Source organism: Mustela putorius, unplaced genomic scaffold (assembly GCF_011764305.1).
Source record: "Mustela putorius furo isolate JIRA1106 unplaced genomic scaffold, ASM1176430v1.1 tig00003871_pilon_pilon_pilon, whole genome shotgun sequence".
Lineage (NCBI taxonomy): Eukaryota > Metazoa > Chordata > Mammalia > Carnivora > Mustelidae > Mustela > Mustela putorius.
Window position 1 is genome coordinate 12,930,871 of NW_025422023.1, and position 19,269 is coordinate 12,950,139.

Genomic DNA, 19,269 nt, shown 5'->3' on the forward strand with positions numbered 1-19,269 from the left:
TTGGCATGAGGTACTCGAATGTGTTTTTCACAATTTGATGCCACAGACTTTTAGAGGGAGACGGTTATACACTAATTTAAATCTTTTGACTCTTTCAGATATTCCAAAAGTCATGATTGAACCTTCAGGTCCAATTCATGTACCAAAGGGAAACGGTACCATTTCAAAGGGTGATGGAGGACATAGTAACTGGATTCCTGATGTTGGAGGTACTAGGTGGCCTCCGAAGACACCATATATTCCTCCTGTTATTACCAACAGGCCCACTTCAAAGCCAACAACAAGACCTGCACCCAGGCCAACGCCAGAGCCAACCCCACCCCCATTCCCAGAACTCGGAACTTCACCACCTGCAACAAGCTCGGAAAGCACAGGCACCCAGCTGACACCCGTAGTGCCTGTTGTCACCACCTCTCCGCGATGGATCACAGTTGACAACAGGATACAGACAGATCCTCAGAAACCCAGAGGAGACGTGTTCAGTAAGTCCTAGAAATGTTAGTACCACCCTTGGTAATCAAACTCTGACCATTTTCTGTAAGGTTGTTTTTTTTTAAATTTTACATATAATATGTGAGATCATATAGTATTTGTCTTTCTCTGACTTACTCCACTTAGCATCATGCCTCAGGTGTATCCACATTGTCTCAGATAGCAGGATTTTCTTTTTTAAGGCTAAATTGTGTATATATCCCTTTGTGTATTTATACTAGACATTCTTTATCCACTCATCTGTTGGTGGACACTTAGGTTGTTTCCATGTTATGGCTTTTGTAAATAATACTGCAGTGACCATGGGACTATCTCTTTGACATATTTTCATTTCCTTTGGATAAATACCTAGAAGTGGAATTGCTGGATCATGTGGTAGTTCCAGCTTTAATTTCTTGAGGAACCTCCAATTTTCCATGGTGGCTGCACTAATTTACATTCCTACTGACAGGGCATGAAGGTTCGCTTTTCTCCACCTCCTTGACGGCATTTGTTATCTCTTGTCTTTTTGATCATGGCCATTCTAACAGGCACAAATTGGTATCTCATTGTGGCCTTATTTCCTTATTTGTGATGTTGAGCCTCTTTTCATGCGTCTGTTGCCCTTCTGTGTCCTCTTTGGAAAATGGTCCTCTGCCCATTTATAATCAGATTAGTTGGGGTTTTTTGCTGTTGAGTTGTATGAATTCCCTGTGTATTTTAGATATTAGCCCCATATCAGATATATTGTCTTTAAATATTTTTTTCCATTCCTCTCATTTTGTTGTCCTCTCATTTTGTTGATGGTTCCTTTTGCCATGCAGAAGCTTTTCTGTTTGTTGCAGTCCTACTTGTTTTTTATTTTATTGCTTGTGCTTTAGGTGTCATGTCCAAAAATTCATTGCAAGTCCCACAACAAGGAGTTTTTTCCTATATTTTCTTTTAGGAGTTTCATGGTTTGAGGTCTTATGGTCAAGTCTTTAATCAATTTTGAGTTAATATATTTATGTTATATAAAATAAGGGTCTACTTTCATTCTTTACATGTGACTATCCAATTGTCTCAGAACCATTTACTGAAAAGACTGTCTTTTTTCCATGGAGTATTCTTGGCTCCCCTGTCAAATACTAGTTGACCTTATATGCTTGGGTTTACTTCTGTACTGTTGATTTTGTTCCACTGGTTTGTGCACCTGTTTTTATGCGAACACCATATTGTTTTGATGCTATAGCTTTATAGTATAGCTTGAAATCAGGAAGCATGGTGCTTCTTGCTTTGTTCTTTTTCTCAGGATTGCTTTGGTTACTGAAGGTCTTTTGTGTTGTCATGTTTTTAATAAGCTCTTTACAATGGCATTTCCATAATGGGCCATGCCTGGAATAAGGATGAAACACAAAAAGAATTAGCTGTACAAAGTGTAAGTCCTATGTCTTTATTGTTAAATATTATAAAGAACTGTAAAAGGAAGTCAGCTGGGCAGATCACAGTGTGTGTAGAAATGGAAGGAGTATCACGAAGTCATATGGTAGATCTCATTTCCTATCCAGTGTGAGACTTCTCCTAACAAATTTAGATTTATTCAGCAACTCTCAGAGATAGGAAACCTAACTATATCGCATCCCATTTAACTTCTAATTTAATTTAACTAAATTTAATCACTAAATACTTTCGAATGTGTTTTAGAATTCCAGGCCTTGTAGTAGGCATTGGATTTACAAAGATAAAACAGGTAAAGTATAATGTGGGAAAGAGAGTCACCCAGAAGATAACTGGGATACTGTGTTAATGAGAGCACCCAGTCAGGCTTGGGGAAGGAAGTTTTGGGATGGGCAGGGGCAAAGAGCTTGAGGAAAACTAGGTACTAGAGTTCATAGGGACACCAAAGACACAGAAGGAGGAAGCAGGCTCACATAGGCAGCAACCTGCTGGTAAACCTGTCCCTTGTGTTTGCTGTGTCCTGTGGTTGGATCTAGAGGACTAGAGCTAGATCAGATCAGAGACCCCCAGATTTTCAGTGGGTGACTGGGTAAAGGATTGTATCACCCATAGAGATAGAGGCTAGAGGTAAAGCAGCAAGTTTTGAAGGAGGAAGAGGTCATTTCCTTATTAGCGGACCAAAATGTGTAATTTTATAATTTGCAAACTCTCCCTGTATTTACCTGTCGTATGTCACCATGCTGGCTGTTAGCCACCTTTGCGTTCACTCCTCCTGTCTCCTCTTCTTCTTTGCCCACCACTCCTTTATATTGAATTCTTGTGCAAATTTTTTTTTAAACAGGTAAAAAGAACACTGATATTGTGAATTTTTAAAAGACAAGAAGCTTCTCTTTGCTTGTATGTGACTCAAATTTCTCTTCTAGGTTATTGTCCATTTATTTTTATTTATTTTAATTTTTTATTTTTTATAAACATATATTTTTATCCCCAGGGGTACAGGTCTGTGAATCACCAGGTTTACACACTTCACAGCACTCACCAAAGCACATACCCTCCCCAATGTCCATAATCCCACCCCCTTCTCCCAAACCCCCTCCCCCCAGCAACCCTCAGTTTGTTTTGTGAGATTAAGAGTCACTTATGGTTTGTCTCCCTCCCAATCCCATCTTGTTTCATTGATTCTAGGTTCTTGTCCATTTAAAGAGAGAGTGAAGTTCTGTAATTCTGATGTAGTTATAATTATTTATGCTTTAGGCAATAAATGTAATTTTTAGAGGATTCCAATGGTAGATCCAGTAGTATGTTTCATATGCACATATGTTTTATTTGAAAATGTATTTTTTCAAGATTTTATTTATTTATTTGAACGACTGAGAGCGGGCAAGTGAGCACAAGCAGAGGGAGTGGCAGGCAAAGGGATAGAGAGAAGCAGGCTCCCCACTGAGCAGGGAGACTGAAGCAGGGCTCAACCCAGGGACCCTGGGATCATGACCTGAGCCGAAAGCAGACGCTTAAACAGTTGAGCCACCCAGGCGCCCTGAGAATGATATTTTTAAATCTTTCTTCTCTTTGCCTTTCCCCTACCCTCCCTTCTTTTCCTTTGCTGTCTCTGCAGTGCCTCTTTCTTTCTTACTCCTCTGCTTTGTTTTGTTTTCATCTCTTTATCATGTCTGTTCCCGGGTGCTTAAGTATGACAAGTAATTATATTATTCTGTTGCCTTAAGGTAGGCTCATAAAAACTTGGTCACTTAATATAAAAACACTGTGACAGAGATATCAACATGTTTCTGAGTCTTTTAATATTTTTTCTTTTGTAAAAAGTATGTCCTTTTGGGGGCACCTGGGTGGCTCCGTACGTTAAGCACCCCACTCCTGATTTTGGCTCAGGTCATGATCTCAGGGTTGTGAGATGGAGCTCTGAGTCAGACTCTGTGTTGGGCATGGAGTTTGCTTGGGATTCTCTCTCCCTCTTCCTCTGCTCCTCCCCACTTGGCTGGCATTCGCTATCTCTCTTAAAAAAAAAAAAAAAGTATGTCTTTCTTTCCATCATTCCTCGGCATATCAACACATGTGAATTAAAAGTCACATTAAAGTTTAACAATAGAATTGAGCAGGATAAGGCTGGGGAAACATGGAGTTCCTACGATGTTTGAGAGCTCTCATTCTAAGAGAGTGTGATCTTAAAGACATGCCCTGGGAAAGAATTGAAAGATATATATTTGTTTAATGGAAGAGGTTGTAAAATAGAACTTTTCTTTATAATGTGTGTGTTATATGTGTAATTATGTATTGTCCCCCTGAGAAAGGACTAAAGGTATTTTAGGAAATCAGGAAAATCAAGGAAAAGGAAATCAAGAAAAAAATTATAACACAAATACATCTCTAACCCAGACTTCTCCCCAAACTCTAGACTTAGATATCCCCCTGCCTGTCTAACCTTTCCAGTGAGATGCAAATATATGTATCAGACTCCACATTTCTGATAGACTCTGATTGTCAGCTCAAATACATTCTACCTGCAGCTTTTCCTACCCTAGGAGATGTCACCTCTTTTCTACCAGTTGCTAAGGCCAAAGAACTTGGAGTCCTCTCCAACTACTCTTTGTGTAATCTGTATGGAAATGGTGTTAGCCTTACCTTCAAGTTCTGTCTCAAGTGGGAGCACCTTTCCCCATCTCCTGTGCTGCTTCCCTGACCCAAGCCATTCTTCCCGGGGAGGACAGGTCCAAATTCCTTTATCCGCATGAGTTGTGGGATATAGAATTTTTCAGAGTTTAGGAAAGTAGTAAGGTACATCTGTATACTGAAACAGATTAATGTTTCTACAGTGAAACATACGACTATTTATGCTCATCTGGCTACCAAAGACCATTTGGTTGAGTTACAGAACGAGCTTTTGGGTTTCGGCATTACGAGGGAGGAACCACGGACCTGCAGCACAGGAGCCTTTAGCAGGTCTCCCGGCTTCCACTCTGGCCCCTCCATGGTCCCCTCTCAATCCAGTGACCTGAGGGATCTTTTAGAACAGAAATGAGATGTCAGCTTTCACAGCTGTGCCTCAGCATGTGCTTGGTTCCATATGGATGTAAGCCCGCCTGGCGTCTCACAGAATCCTACAGGATCTCATCTCACGCTGTGCCCTCGGTGACTCCTCACCTCATCCTCACCACTCCTGTCTTAGGACTCTTGCTCTAACCGTTCCCTCTCCTGGGAACACTCTTCCTCCCACTCTCACCTCTCTCCCTCTCTACACAAATGTCAGCTTACCAGGGAGACCACCCTGAGGCTCGTATTCCCTACTGTGACCCCTACCAGCCGCCACCGGTATACTCTCCACTGCTTTTCTCTTTTTGATACCATTTATCACCTTCTAGTGTACTGTGTTATGTACTTACTTATTGTGTCCATTGTATCCACTACTGGAATACAATATTTTGAGGACAGGATCTTTGGTTTGTTCACTGGTGTGTCTCAAGGACCTAGAGTAATGCCTGGCCCATAATTGGCACTTAAACATCATTTGTGGAACAAAGGAATGAATAAATCACTCATAGCATTTGAAAATAAATTACCATTTAATCAGATTTTCCATACAAAACTAGTGTAATATAATAACACATTTAATCTATATTTAAGAATTAAAAAATAATTCTTTTCTGATTGTACTTAGTTTTTTACTGTGGTGCTTCGACCATTTTTCCCCTCTCTTTCTTCTCTCTCTTCCTCTTTTCTTTTTAGAGATTGGCATTCTATTCAGTGGATTATTAAATTTGAAAATTTGATGATAATGAGAAGGCAAATGATGTCAGTGTGATACAATGTCTCAAAAAATATATTTCCTAACTCCTGAGACTAGCTCAAATAATTCTTGCTTTATACTTTTTTTATTTGAAAGTTGGCTTGTAAGAAGTTATGCACCTTTCATTTTTTAATGTGGAAAGGTTTAAGAAACAGCCCCTTAAAACAACATTTCTTGTAGGTATAAACAAAATACCATTGAAGCTGGAATTTTTGTCCTTTTACTACTACAAAAGAAAGGGTTTCAGAACACCAAAAAAAAAAAAAAAAAAAATAAAACTTCAAATAAGCAATCCAGATGGAATGATTATAATGCAGCCTTTTTACATTGTAATTTGGGGCTAAAAACTTTCATCTAAACCATCATCAATTAATTACCCAAGTGTGATGTCCATATGAGGTTGTTTTTTTTGTTGTTTTTTAATATTTTACTTATTTCTTTGACAGAGATCACAAGTAGGCAGAGAGAGAGAGAGAGAGAGAGAGAGGAAAGCAGGCCCCCTGCTTAGCAGAGGGCCTGATGCGGGACTCAATCCCAGGACTCTGAGATCATGACCTGAGCCAAAGGCAGAGGCTTAACCCACTGAGACACCCAGGCACACAAGGTTTTAAAGAAGTGATTCCAGTTATATCTCAAATCACTAAGGGAGACTAAAGTCCCTCACAATAACACGTCTTACTGTTGAGATATTCTTTCTTGTATTTAATCTAAATTCTTGAAATGATAGTTTATACCAGTGCAGTACTGTCAGGTAATTGTGGCTGACGGACACAGCTGCTCAGTGTTTCCAGGCCCTATCTATATTCCATGTATTCAAAGAACACTCTCTAGAAATTACTTAATTGTCTCTTATTTGGGCTCAGTAATTTCTGTTTCCTAAACCTTTTCTTAGAAAGACTGTTTTTCAAAGAAAGGAAGACTGTTTTTCAACCACTTAGCAATCTTTTGGGGTTGCCTTTGTACATCCTTCATTTTTCAGATCTGTCTCAAATGATAGGGTCCAAAGATAGGTAACAGTCACATCTGACCCAATATTGACTGTAAGCAGAATTTCTTTAAATATGTTTTTCTAATCTAAATCATTTCCCTCTGTTGCCAACTATATTATAGTGCAGATTTGTGGGCAGCCATTAATTCCCCAGGTATTTTCCCCCTGAAATAGTCACATAGTGGCTGGTACAGGGACACCTGGGTGGCTCAGTCAGTTAAGCGTCTGCCTTCATTCAGCTCAGGTCATGATCCCAGGGTCCTGGGATGGAGCCCCACATTGGGTTCCCTGCTCAGCGGGGAGCCTGCTTCTCCTTCTGCCTTACCCCTCCCCCTGCTTGTGCCCTCTCTGTCTCTCCGACAAGTAAATAAAACCTTTAAAAAATAAACAAACAATGGCTGGCACATAGTAGGCACTCAAAAATATTTATTGAATAGAAGGAAATAAAATTTTATGTTGGAATCAACTTTTTCTCAATCTAAGTTATTCTTTGAATGCTTGAACTTGCTATATTTAACTTGTTGATTCTGATAGTTTGTCCCCAAATGATCAAAGTTATTTTAGCTTTTTCTTACCCCAGTACAGCTTAATATAGTCACTGAAAACGAAGTTTCTCTAGAAAACTCTCATATACCTCTAAATTTTGAGCATGATTTAGGGAAATAGCGTTGAGGCATATGAAACTGAGGAGTTTTTAACTCCTGCTAAGGAGAGAAAACATTGAACCAGAAGATCCAGTTTTGACCCTCACCTCTATTATTTATGCGATACATGACTTTGGACAAATTCTGTGCATTAGCTCTCATCTGCGTGGTTTCTGAGACCAGAGAGCTGATCTTGGACTCTGGAAGAACCTGGTGGAGGGGGCTCAGAGCAGAAAGATACCGGGCACACTTAGGGCAAGAAAAGCAGATTTAATTGGTAGGATGCCTATTTGTACACCAGAGATAGGCTGCAGGGAATTGCTAAAAAGTCAGAGACTGAGCACCACAGACAAAAATCTGGGATCAGAGCATGTAGGAGTTATCCCAAAGCAAAGAACATAAGAAAAGCTTTATGTAGAACCTGAAGTAAAGGAATTTAGGGGGAAATGCGTTTCTAGTCTAGCAATATGATGAAATATTATGCAGCAGTGTTTTCTGAAAAATATTTAATGTCTTGGGAAAACACTGATGTTATAAAAAGGGTAAGTAAAAAGAAAGTAGAGAACTGTATATACCATTTGGCCCCAAGCAGGTGCAAAATACATGTCTCCATATGTCTGGGTGAATATGGATATTTGGAAGAAAAAAAGAGCAGATTAGTGCTTGTGAATCTATATCCAGTTGATGATATTTGGGGTGATTTTCCTTGTCCTTTCATTGTCCTCACTCAGTGAGGTTTACTATTCTCATTCCCACTGCTGTTGGCCACTAATTCACTTTAGGAGTGATTCCTTAGGAGAGACCGTCAGTGCTCATAGAATCCCACTCTCCCCAGGAAGAGAGTGAGCTGTGTGTTTTGAAAAAGTACCCCATGGAATTGTGATTCTCAATCATATTAATATTATTTAGAATATACTGGCTTTTAAAAATGCATTAAAGATTTTATTAACTTCTATTTTTAGCTTTTCAAATGGTCTTTACAGTCGAGTGTCAGACATGTCCAGTTTGAGCTAGGAAGCTCAGATTACTGCAAGGTCTGTAATACCACTTGGACGAGGAAGCAGATTTTTTTCCAACTTGTCGGCAGTTCAACTTGTTTGAACCAGCATAACCTCGGGTGCTTATTTAAGATGTAGATTCCTAATCTGTACCGCACATTTACTAAATCAGACCTGCTAAGGAAGTACTTCTTTGTCTTGGTGTGTATACAGGTCACATGGAAATGTGTTAAAGTGAAAGTTTTGACTCAGTGGGTCTAGGATAGGACCTGAGATTCTGCATTTCTGACAAGCTCCTGGGTAGTGCTGTTGATCTGCAGACTGCACTGAATAGCAGGCTTATTCCACACTAAGCCCTAATGGTAGTTCCAGTCTGTAGAAGAGTGTCTCGAATGGAGACAGAACTGGCCAGTTGTGGAGTGTTTCAGATGTAGCAGTTGTGCCTAAAATGTGGTATGAAGCATTTGGGTCACATAAGGAAGGAAAGTGTTGCCAAATAAAGATTACAGAATATAATGTAACGTCTGTCAGGTGCTCTTAGGAGTAGCCTTATCAGAGAACCAGACTCCCTGCTGCTTTGTTATTCTAGATCCTGAGAATGTGTTGAAATTCCAAGTATCAGGCAGTCAAAAGAAAACTTTCCATTTTATTGATCGTTGCACTGCTGGGCTGTGTACGGTTTCCATGTCTTGTCTTCCTTCTGTGGAGTTTATAGTCTGTGGCTGGTGTGATCACATTGTTCTTAGTCATGAAAACAGGACCTCTTTTCTGATGCTGTGTGGTAATGAGTAAAAAGATTGTTTCTGCTGAGGGGTGAAAAGGTTTTCAAACTAGTTTGTTTTCTCGTATACATCAAGGCCCAGAGAGACCTCGAGAAGATGCCCAACATCTCCCTGTAGATTACATTTCTGCTAGCATTTTGGAGGAGTGAGTTGTCACTGCTTACAGGTCAGGATCTGGCACAGTGAATTCTGAAAGCTTTCAAGATTTTGGATTTATATTTAATTTGATTTGATGGTGGCTGGTAAGAGAAAAAATAGCTCTCTCCGGAAGGTACAAATTGAATTCTTGGTGAACGTGACCAAAGTCAGAAATCAAAAATTTTTTAAGTTGAATGCACATTTGTTGATAATGTTGTAAGGAAAAATATCGCGCTTGTAGCCACACTGTGACTTAGGGCCTACTTTTTTGTTGTTGTTGTTGTTTTTTTTAAAGATGTTATTTATTTATATGACAGACAGAGATCACAAGTAGGCAGAGAGGGAGGCAGAGAGAGAGGGGAAGCAAGCTCCCCACTGAGCAGAGAGCCCGATGCGAGGCATAATGCGGGGCCCAATCCCAGGACCCTGAGATCATGACCTGAGCCGAAGGCAGAGGCTTAAACTGAGCCACCCAGGTGCCCCGACTTGGGGCCTGTTACGGAATCTTCCTATATCTTTGGTTCCTCATCTGTAAGTGGGGATAGTAACAGTATCTACTTCACTGAGCTGTTGTGGTTGCACATGAAACTCTTACCATGTAGGAAGAACTCAGTACATGGTAGCCATTACCACTTCTGTTGCTGTTGTTGAATTAAATTATCGAGTAATGTTACCATTCCCTACTTAACTCATAAAAATATAGCCCCATTTTATGTTCGGTTCCAAATCTACGTTTTTATGGTGTTTTTTATTATGGTTTGTTATATTTTAATATTATTATTGGCTAAACAGATCCTTTTGGACCCAATCGATTTACTAGTGTGAGCTGTTGGGTGAACAGAGAAAATAAAAATGGAAACCTAGCTACTTCACATGCCCTTTAATTTTTACGAAATAACTGGAATATCATGCTTTATTTAGATGTTCATAGTTACTAGGTGAACAGTTTTGGTTTTAGAAGAGATAGGATCCCATCAACTTCTGTGCTATGCACATGGTGACAACAGCCTTTTGAGAGATTGAGTCTATCTAGGTGGGAAACATGTTACAGGCTGTGTTTGATAAATACCAAAAATAATAGCTGTTTTTTTTTTAAAGTGATTTCTTTGGTCTTAGGGCATTGACAGTGTCCCACACAGTAGGTGGGTTTGCTCGCCTCTCCCCACCTCACCTGGCTCCTGGCAGGGTTACCCTCCAGTTTCTTTGGCTTTGGAAGAGCGAAAGAGAATAGAACTTGTCAGGCATTCTTTGGCTCTGGAAAAGTTGTGTTCTCACCCTTATGGTCATACTTAAAAAAGAATCTCTTTTAGATAGTTTCTTCTCCTGGGATTGTCCTAGGCAGTAAGTTGTTCTGAAATTTTATTAAAGGAGAAATAGGTGAGCCATGTAAATGGGGCTCCTTACTGAGTACTGAAGCAGTGTCTATGTTCCACCTTTCACCAGAGATTTAATTTTTTCCAGCTCTGCTCTTTAACCCAAATTGAACATTTTAGATTCTTCCTATGGGATGAAAGCTTTGGCAGACAAGGGCTTATATCTGTGGAGCCCAGAAACCCTTTTCTTTTTACTAGTAATCAGTATATGGCTAAGAATTTTCTCTAATGTGGTTAAGAAAATTTCAGAAACTCCTTTCCAATCCTTTTATTTGTTTCTCTCTGGTCATTTAAAGCTATAAGGCATATGTTCTTCATCTGGAGAGGGAAAGAGAGGGCTGGGGGTATATATAGAGAGAGAGGCAGGAGACTGTCTCATAAAACCCCAGTGATTCATCCCCACTGTGTAGTCTTTAAAAATCCCCTAGGTTTTGCTTTCAGAAAGAGCCTTTGGACTATTGAGAGTTACATATGCACCATTCTCTTCCACTGAACCAAAGCCCTAACCATAGAAACAACTTAGGACAGTGTTATCTTTAATCTTTTAGTCTCACAACAAATGCCAGAACTAGCTAGCCTGGGTAATGTCAAGGTAGCCACCCTGGAACACAAAGAGAATTTGCAAAGCTACCTTTAATAAACAGTGCTTACATTTTGCTACAGTTAACTCTTCAGAAGAAGTCTGGTGATCGGAGGGGTGTATGATAATATTTACTTTTACTTCACTGTGCTTACTCTTAATGCTTTTTGGGTAAAAGTATTGTTGATTATTTGGGAAACCTCATTTATGAACACAAGCTATATATTAATATTATGTTCCTGGGGAAAATATATTTAATAGAAAATGCTAAGCCAAAGGGTTTTTTTCAAGAGATTTCCTGCTTATTCATGTGGCCAGTTCTTCTCACGGGCTCTAGGGCCCTCCAGCCACAGGGGAAAAGTACCAGGTCCCTAAGCACAGTCCAACCCCATTTTTACCCAGCTGTCTGCACGCTTCATGCCTACACCTTTCCTTTGTTTTAGTTCATGCAGAAGGCTGTAGGAAGCCCTGGACAAGTGATATGTTTTGGTGGGTAAAACACTGGCCAATGGGAGGAAAAAATGTAGGACATGAATCTTCTAAGACTATATGACCATTCTTTAGTTTATGCTCATTTGGTCATAATGGCTCTCTGACCTTCACTTTCACCTCCCTCCTATTCATTCTCCACGCTACAGCCAGAATGTTGCACCTGACCTGAGATCTTGTAAAGGCTTCCAGCTTCTACCAGTATAAAGCCCCAAATCTCTACAGGGCTTTAATCTGTTCACATCTGTCTCTGGCTTCACTTGGTGCCCTTCCTCCTGAACCCCCCACCCCCCACCATGAGCTCTAGAGCTAGAAGGATCTTTGATTTCCACACCCTTTCATTCTCCAGGGCACTAGCTCGCCTTAAGGCATCCTTCCTGTGGTGCTGTGAGAGATCTTCATGCATCTGTCCTCCCCAGGCTAGCTTAGTCTGCCCCCAGGCCCCACCCCCATGCTCACACAGCCTCCTCTACTTGTCTTTAAAACATTCATTACCTGGAGAAATTGTTAGAAGTCTGCCTTTGCCTCTGGAAACTAGACCCCATGAGGCAAGAGTAATCACATTTCTTCGTAAGTTCTTAGCCCAGTGCCTTCTACCCAGTGGATTCTGTTTCTTGACTGCATTAAAAAGTGGATAGAATAGAGGGAGAATAGATAGACAGAAGAGGAATTCTATTGTTAGCATTTCTCCTATCCTTTTTTTTTTTTAAGATTTTATTTATTCATTTGACAGAGATCACAAGTAGGCAGAGAAGCAGGCAGAGAGAGGAGGAAACGGGCTCCCTGACGAGCAGAGAGCCCGATGTGAGGCTCGATCCTAGGACCCTGGGATCATGACCTGAGCCGAAGGCAGAGGTTTTAACCCACTGAGCCACCCAGGTGCCCCCCTCCTATTCTTTTTTTTTTCCCTAATTAAACAAACTTTATTATATATATTATTTATTATTCTCTTTGAAGCAATGAATGGCTTTTTCATTATCTTAACAGCAGATTTTGAATACACTAAGTTAATATTTTTTATGGTATGAAGGTGTAATTATTATTATTTTGCATATGGATATTCAGTATTTCAGCACCACTTATTTATCTTGGGTTTTTGAAAAAGCTAAACAAGTCCCAACTTTATCAAATAAAAATAATCAAGTTCTATTACTATTTCTTTTTAATTTTTATTTTTTTATTTTTTATAAACATATATTTTTATCCCCAGGGGTACAGGTGTGTGAATCGCCAGGTTTACACACTTCACAGCACTCACCAAAGCACATACCCTCCCCAATGTCCATAATCCCACCCCCTTCTCCCAAACCCCCTCCCCCCAGCAACCCTCAGTTTGTTTTGTGAGATTAAGAGTCACTTATGGTTTGTCTCCCTCCCAATCCCATCTTGTTTCATTTATTCTTCTCCTACCCCCTTAAGCCCCCATGTTGCATCACCACTTCCTCATATCAGAGAGATCATATGACAGTTGTCTTTCTCTGATTGACTTATTTCGCTAAGCATATGCTCTAGTTCCATCCACGTTGTCGCAAATGGCTAGATTTCATTTCTTTTGATGGCTGCATAGTATTCCATTGTGTATATATACCACATCTTCTTGATCCATTCATCTGTTGATGGACATCTAGGTTCTTTCCATAGTTTGGCTATTGTGGACATTGCTGCTATAAATATTCGGGTGCATGTGCCCCTTCGGATCACTACGTTTGTATCTCCTATTCTTTTTTAAATCACTATACCACTCGAAGAATTAATGGTCCAATTACTACACAGTATCAGATATGTTTGTTTTTATAAAATATATATATATTGCATATTTAAAGTGACTATTAGCTAAAATACAAAGCAGGGAAAATAATGACAAAAATCATGTACAAGTGTTTATCCTGGTTATTTAGGCAAGACTCGTATTTTACTTTATTTATTTTATTTTATTATTATTATTTCTAAAAGATTTTTATTTATTTGTCAGAGAGAGAGCACAAGCAGGGAGGGTGACAGGCAGAGGGAGAAGCAGGCTCCCGTCTGAGCAGGGAGCCCAGTGTGGGACTCCATCCCAGGAACCTGAGATCATGACCTGAGCCAAAGGCAGACGAATAACCGAGTGAGCCACCCAGGTGTGTCCCCACTAGTCATTTATTTTAATTAACATTTTCTACATTGATTAAAATAGTTTTCTTGAACCAAAGAATATGTCCAAATTCACTAATATATTTCAATTTCATAGCCTCACATTTAACAACAGGTATCAAGACACTATTCAGAGTTCTCCTTGAGGGGCCTGAGTGGCTCAGTTGGTTGGGCATCTGCCATAGGCTCAGGTCATAGTCCTGGGGTCCTGGGATCAAGCCCCACGTTGGGCTCCCTGCTCAGCAAGGAATTTGCTTCTCCCTCTCCCTCTATCCCATTTTCCCATTCATCCTCTCTCACTCTCTCTCTCTCTCTCAAAAAAAAAAAAAAAAAAAAGTTCTCTATGAGCAATCGAAATACAATGAACAGATATATAGTTGCTGTGGGGTAGGGAGTCTATATATGTGTTCTCACAGAACCCTTTTCTTTTGATGTTTTAGGTAATTTTTTGTCCACAACAGAATTTTTTTTTTATATACACTGTTCTAAAAGTTTACAATTATAAAAGATAAGGCAAACCAAACGAATGGGAAAATATCACTTTCATTTCCAATACTCAGACCACCATTAGTACCATAGTGGTATATATATATATTTTTAACTGAGTAGTTATTGACCTACTACATTATGTTAGTTTCAGGTGTACAACACAATGATTTAATGTTTGTATGCATGTTGAAATGATAACTACCATAACTCCAGTTAACATCTATCATACTTCGTTACAAAATCGTCTCTTGTGTTGAGAACTTTTAAGGTTTACCCTGTTAGCAACTTTCGAATATGCAATGAAGTATTACTAGCTACAGTCAAGATGCTCTACATTATATCCCTCTAACTTACTTACTTGATAACTCAGTTTGTAACTTCTGAGTCCCACTTGCCCACCCTTCACCTCCTGCCTCTGACAACCACCAGTCTGTTCTCTGTATCTATGACCTTGTTTCCGTTTTTAAGATTTCACATGTGAGCCAGATCTTGTGGTACTTTACTCTGGCTCGTTTCACTTACCATCATGCCTTCAAGGTCCTTCCACCTTTGTCACAAGAGGTGAGATTTCATCTCTTTTTATAGAGAAATGATATTCCTCTATGCATATACAGACCACATCTTCTTTATCCATTCATTTGTCAGTGGACACTTAGGCTGTTTCCAGGTCTGGGCTGTGGGGAAGATGCTGCCGTGAATATGAGAGTGCTGATATCTTTTTGAATTCGTGTTTTATTTTCTTCAGATAAATACCCAGGAGTGGAATTGGTGGATCATCTGTCAGTTCTAGTTTTAATTTTTTTTTTTAAGACTTTATTTATTTATTTGACAGATGGAGATCACAAGTAGGCAGAGAAACAGAGAGAGAGGAGGAAGCAGAGGCTCCCTGCTGAGCAGAAAGCCTGATGCAGGGCTCGATCCCAGGACCCTGGGCCTGAGCCAAAGGCAGAGGCTTTAACCCACTGAGCCACCCAGGCGTCCCTAGTTTTAATTTTTTTGAGGAACTTCCATACTATTTTCTATAGCGACTGCACCAATTTGCATTCACATTAACAATGCACCAGGGTTTCTCCACATCCTTGCCAATGCTTGCTATTGGTCTTTTTGATTGCAGCTGTCCTAACAGGTGTGAGGTGATACTTCATCAGGGTTTTGATTTGCATTTCCCTGATGGCTGGTAATCTTGAGCACCTTTTCATGTACCCGTTGGCCTCTGTACGTCTTCTTTGGAAATACATTGATTTGGTCTGCCTTTTTTTTTTTTCCTTTGCTATTAAATAGTAGGAGTTCTTTTTATATTTTGGATAGTAACCTCTTAGCAGATATGATTTACAGTTATTTTCTAATTAGTAGCTGGCCTTTTCATTTTGGTGATGGTTTCCTTTGCTGTGATTTTTAGTTTGATGTTGTCCTACTAGTTTATTTTTGCTTTTGGAATCAGATCCAAAAAAATGACTGTCAAGACCAGTGTGAAAGAGCTTACTGCCTGTATTTTCTTCTAGCGGTTTTATGGTTTCAGATCTTACATTCAACTCTTTAATCCATTTTGAGTTCATTTTTGTGTGTTATGAAAGATAGTGGTCAAGTTTCTTTTTTTTGTTTGCCTGTGGCCTTCCAGTTTCCTCAACATTTTTATTTATTTATTTATTTATTTATTATAAACATATATTTATATCCCCAGGGTACAGGTCTGTGAATCGCCAGGTTTACACACTTCACAGCACTCACCATAGCACATACCCTCCCCAATGTCCAAAACCCACCCCAACCTCCCCACAACCCTTGGTTTGTTTTGTGAAATTAAGAGTCACTTATGGTTTGTCTCCCTCCCACTCCCATCTTGTTTCATTTGTTCTTCTCCTACCCTCTTAACCCCCCATCTCAACATTTCTTGAAGAGACTGCCATTTCCCCATTGCATGTTCTTGGCTTTTTTCTTGTAAGTTAATTGACCGTATATGCTTGGGGGGTCGTGTTGTTTTTGCCACTCTTGTTTCTAGTCCGTTGTTTTGTTTGCTTATTTTTCTTGTACATAGTTGAGATCATACTGCTTGAATGACTTTTTCCCACTACTTATTTCACTTAGTATTTTCACATAAAACATAAAATATACCAGAGAGTGGGGTAGTGAACCTTCTCTTGACACTGAGGTGGAACAGTCTTAGCAATCCATAGCAGTATGTGTGAGAAAGGAGAAATAGTTGAACAATTTGGCAGGGTTACAGAGTAGAGGACACAGAATTTTAAGCACTAATAGCTGCTGAGCACGTCAGGTCTCTAAATTCCTTGGAATGTTTCCCAGTGAACTGCAGTGAAGGTGTGCTTGATCAGCTCCTGCTGAAGTTAGTGTTTTAGGTACTTGGTTTCTAAGAACTATTAATGAAACATCTGGCACTTTGCAAGTTGTTAGATGACACATTCTTTGAATTGCTGTTTTCCAAGCGTGTGGTCTCCTCCCTTCCTTTCTCTCTAACCTCATCCCATATCGCTTTCCCCATTTCTCAGCATCCTTCCTCCATGCTTCATGCAAGCCTTTCTCTAAATGTTCTGAGCACCTTCTTTGTAATGGCTACCTGAAACATTCCTTCTTCCCCCCCTCCCAACACTTTTTTTGTTTTGCTTTGAAGTTTTCCCATTCTTTCCCTCTTGGTCTACATGGTGCTTCTGTAGAGAGGTTCCCCTTGATCTTCCTTTATGACCAGTTTATTATCGTGAGCGGAAGTCACCCTCATTGTATAATGCATGCAATGAATTTTTTGAAGAACACTTGTGTTCCTTAAGAAGGGATATTTGCAAGCTGTGTTCACACAGTGTTATATTGGTGATGGAAGTGATACCCCCTAAATAAGCATGAAGTATTTAAGTGTATTTGTAGTACAGAGGTTTCTAAGAACACATCTTACAAGTACCATAGGGCACAGTGTTATGTGCATGCAAGCTGCACTGACTGCATGGGACTCTCGTTCTAGAAAGAATGAGGTGATGAGATCACTTGTACCATAGATGTTTCTAAGACGGCTACTTACAAACTTTCTGTGACAAATGTTATTTCAGTGACTGGAAGTTATCCCCATGTTGTAATACCTGTATTACAGTGTTAAGATCCCCTGCCATAAGGTAGCGCCACCATATGGTACCGTAAGATTTGAGCCATATTCCAATCGAGAGATAATTTGTATAAGTTACAATAGAACAAAAAATGATTGTTCTATAGAATTTTTTGAACTTTCTCTGTATCGTGAGAAACGAATCATGTTTGCCTACAACTTTATAATATTTCTAGCAAATAAGAGGCAGACTCCCTCTTAGAGTCTTATGGGAAGCCAGGAAAGCTATAAATGGATGTCTCTCCTGTCAGTCATTTGGGTGTACAAGAAGGTGACCAGTTACCTCACCCCAGGACACCTGTGTCAGCAGCGTGTCCCCCAGAACTTATCTGTTGACTGGCTTCTCTTCTATCCCTTTCAGGCTGGGTATATGTGAGTGTCTGTATGGGGAGGGGATGGGTCTTCACTGTTTGGACTTTGGAAACAAAAGAAAAAATTTTAAAAGTGGGAAGCTAGAAAAAAAAATCAGTGCAAATATTATGGGATTGTTAATTTTAAAAAATTCTTGCAAAAATAATAGAAATAGTATTGAAAAAGAACCCTTCTGACTGATATCTGTTTCTTGGCATTTGACATCTTTTACTCCCTGCCTTATAAAAAAATACAGATGAGATTCTGGCAAAGAAAAGGGAGTAGCCCTGGTGTTTGGCCAGGAATTCCCCTTCACTGACATTCCCACAGACCCCCCAGCCTCCAACCCAGGTCCTCTTCAGGACATCCTCTGGTGTTTTTCCTTCTCAGCCCTCATCGACATTTAGAGTTGTAGTGTGGATTTATGTTTAGCGTGGTTTAATGTTTGCCTGTGTGATTAGACTGCAAGCTCTGGAGGGTCGGGTCCTTCTTGGTCTTGTTCCCCCCTTTACCTGTCTCCCTGGACTGCCGTGGTACTTGGCATGGGAGGGGAGGGCAAATATACATTGAATAACTATGCTTTAAGTGACTCCATTTTTTAAAAACGTAGATTCTTAACCTCTGTTTCAGTTGGCTCATGTGAGGAAAAGGGTTGACAAAATAAGATTTTCACCTCTGTGCAGTACACACCTTGAGGGCCTGTCACCAGGTCAAACGTTGGAAATGCCACATGAATAAGGCATGGTTGATGCCCTCCAGGACCTCAGAAGCTAGCAGAGGGACACACACACACATGTATGTGAATAACTGCAATTCTCCACAGAAGAGTGTAAGAGAGGTGTGCCCATGAGCCTTTGGAGAGTGCGAGGGAGAAGGATTTAATTCACCTTGACACCTACAAGGGGTGTCAAAGTTTTCAGCCAGGCATGATGTTTACATTGGGGTCTTGCATGAAGAAGGGAAGTTTGGCAAGTTAATTAGTAGGAACAAGAGGATCCCAAGCTGGGGATGGGGTCAGAGAAAATGAATGGCATGGTGTGGACAGTGTGTGTGTATGTTCTGGAGGGTGGGTTGTGAATGCTGCACCAGGAAGTTTGGATTTGATCTTTAAGGGGCCAGGGAACCCTGCTGAGGTAAGATTTATAGATGGATGTAGCAGTGGGCAGCCTTCATTGTGTGGGGAGTTGATGCTGTGGTTAGAAAGCCAAACCATTCACTGTAGCTGCAGGCATTTTCTGTTAAACCACTTTCATTTAGAGGTCATAGTGTATCTTTCAGAGAAACAAATTCTAGATTTTGACAAAGGTGAATATTTTGCTAGAAATTGGTAGCTCTTTTAAGATGTATTTTCCTGGTAAAGACTTATTAATATATTTTTATATTGAATTTTAGAAACCTTTGGAAAACATGTTTAAAATTTGTACTCAGATAGTATAAGTACCTATAGAACAAACATCATGAATCTTAATGTGACATGTAATGAAATATTTTGGA

The 19,269-nt window shown here is 39.9% G+C and overlaps 1 protein-coding gene across 6 annotated transcripts in view; it reads left to right on the forward strand.

The window, feature by feature from the left end:
* NPNT (nephronectin) overlaps positions 1-19,269 on the forward strand; it is an 80,028-nt gene that overhangs the window by 47,818 nt on the left and 12,941 nt on the right. For all 6 annotated transcript variants that reach the window (XM_004748129.3, XM_004748133.3, XM_004748132.3 and 3 more), the window contains one exon: positions 99-482. In XM_004748129.3, coding sequence (XP_004748186.1) covers positions 99-482 — 384 coding nt within the window. The remainder of the gene's footprint in view (positions 1-98; positions 483-19,269) is intronic.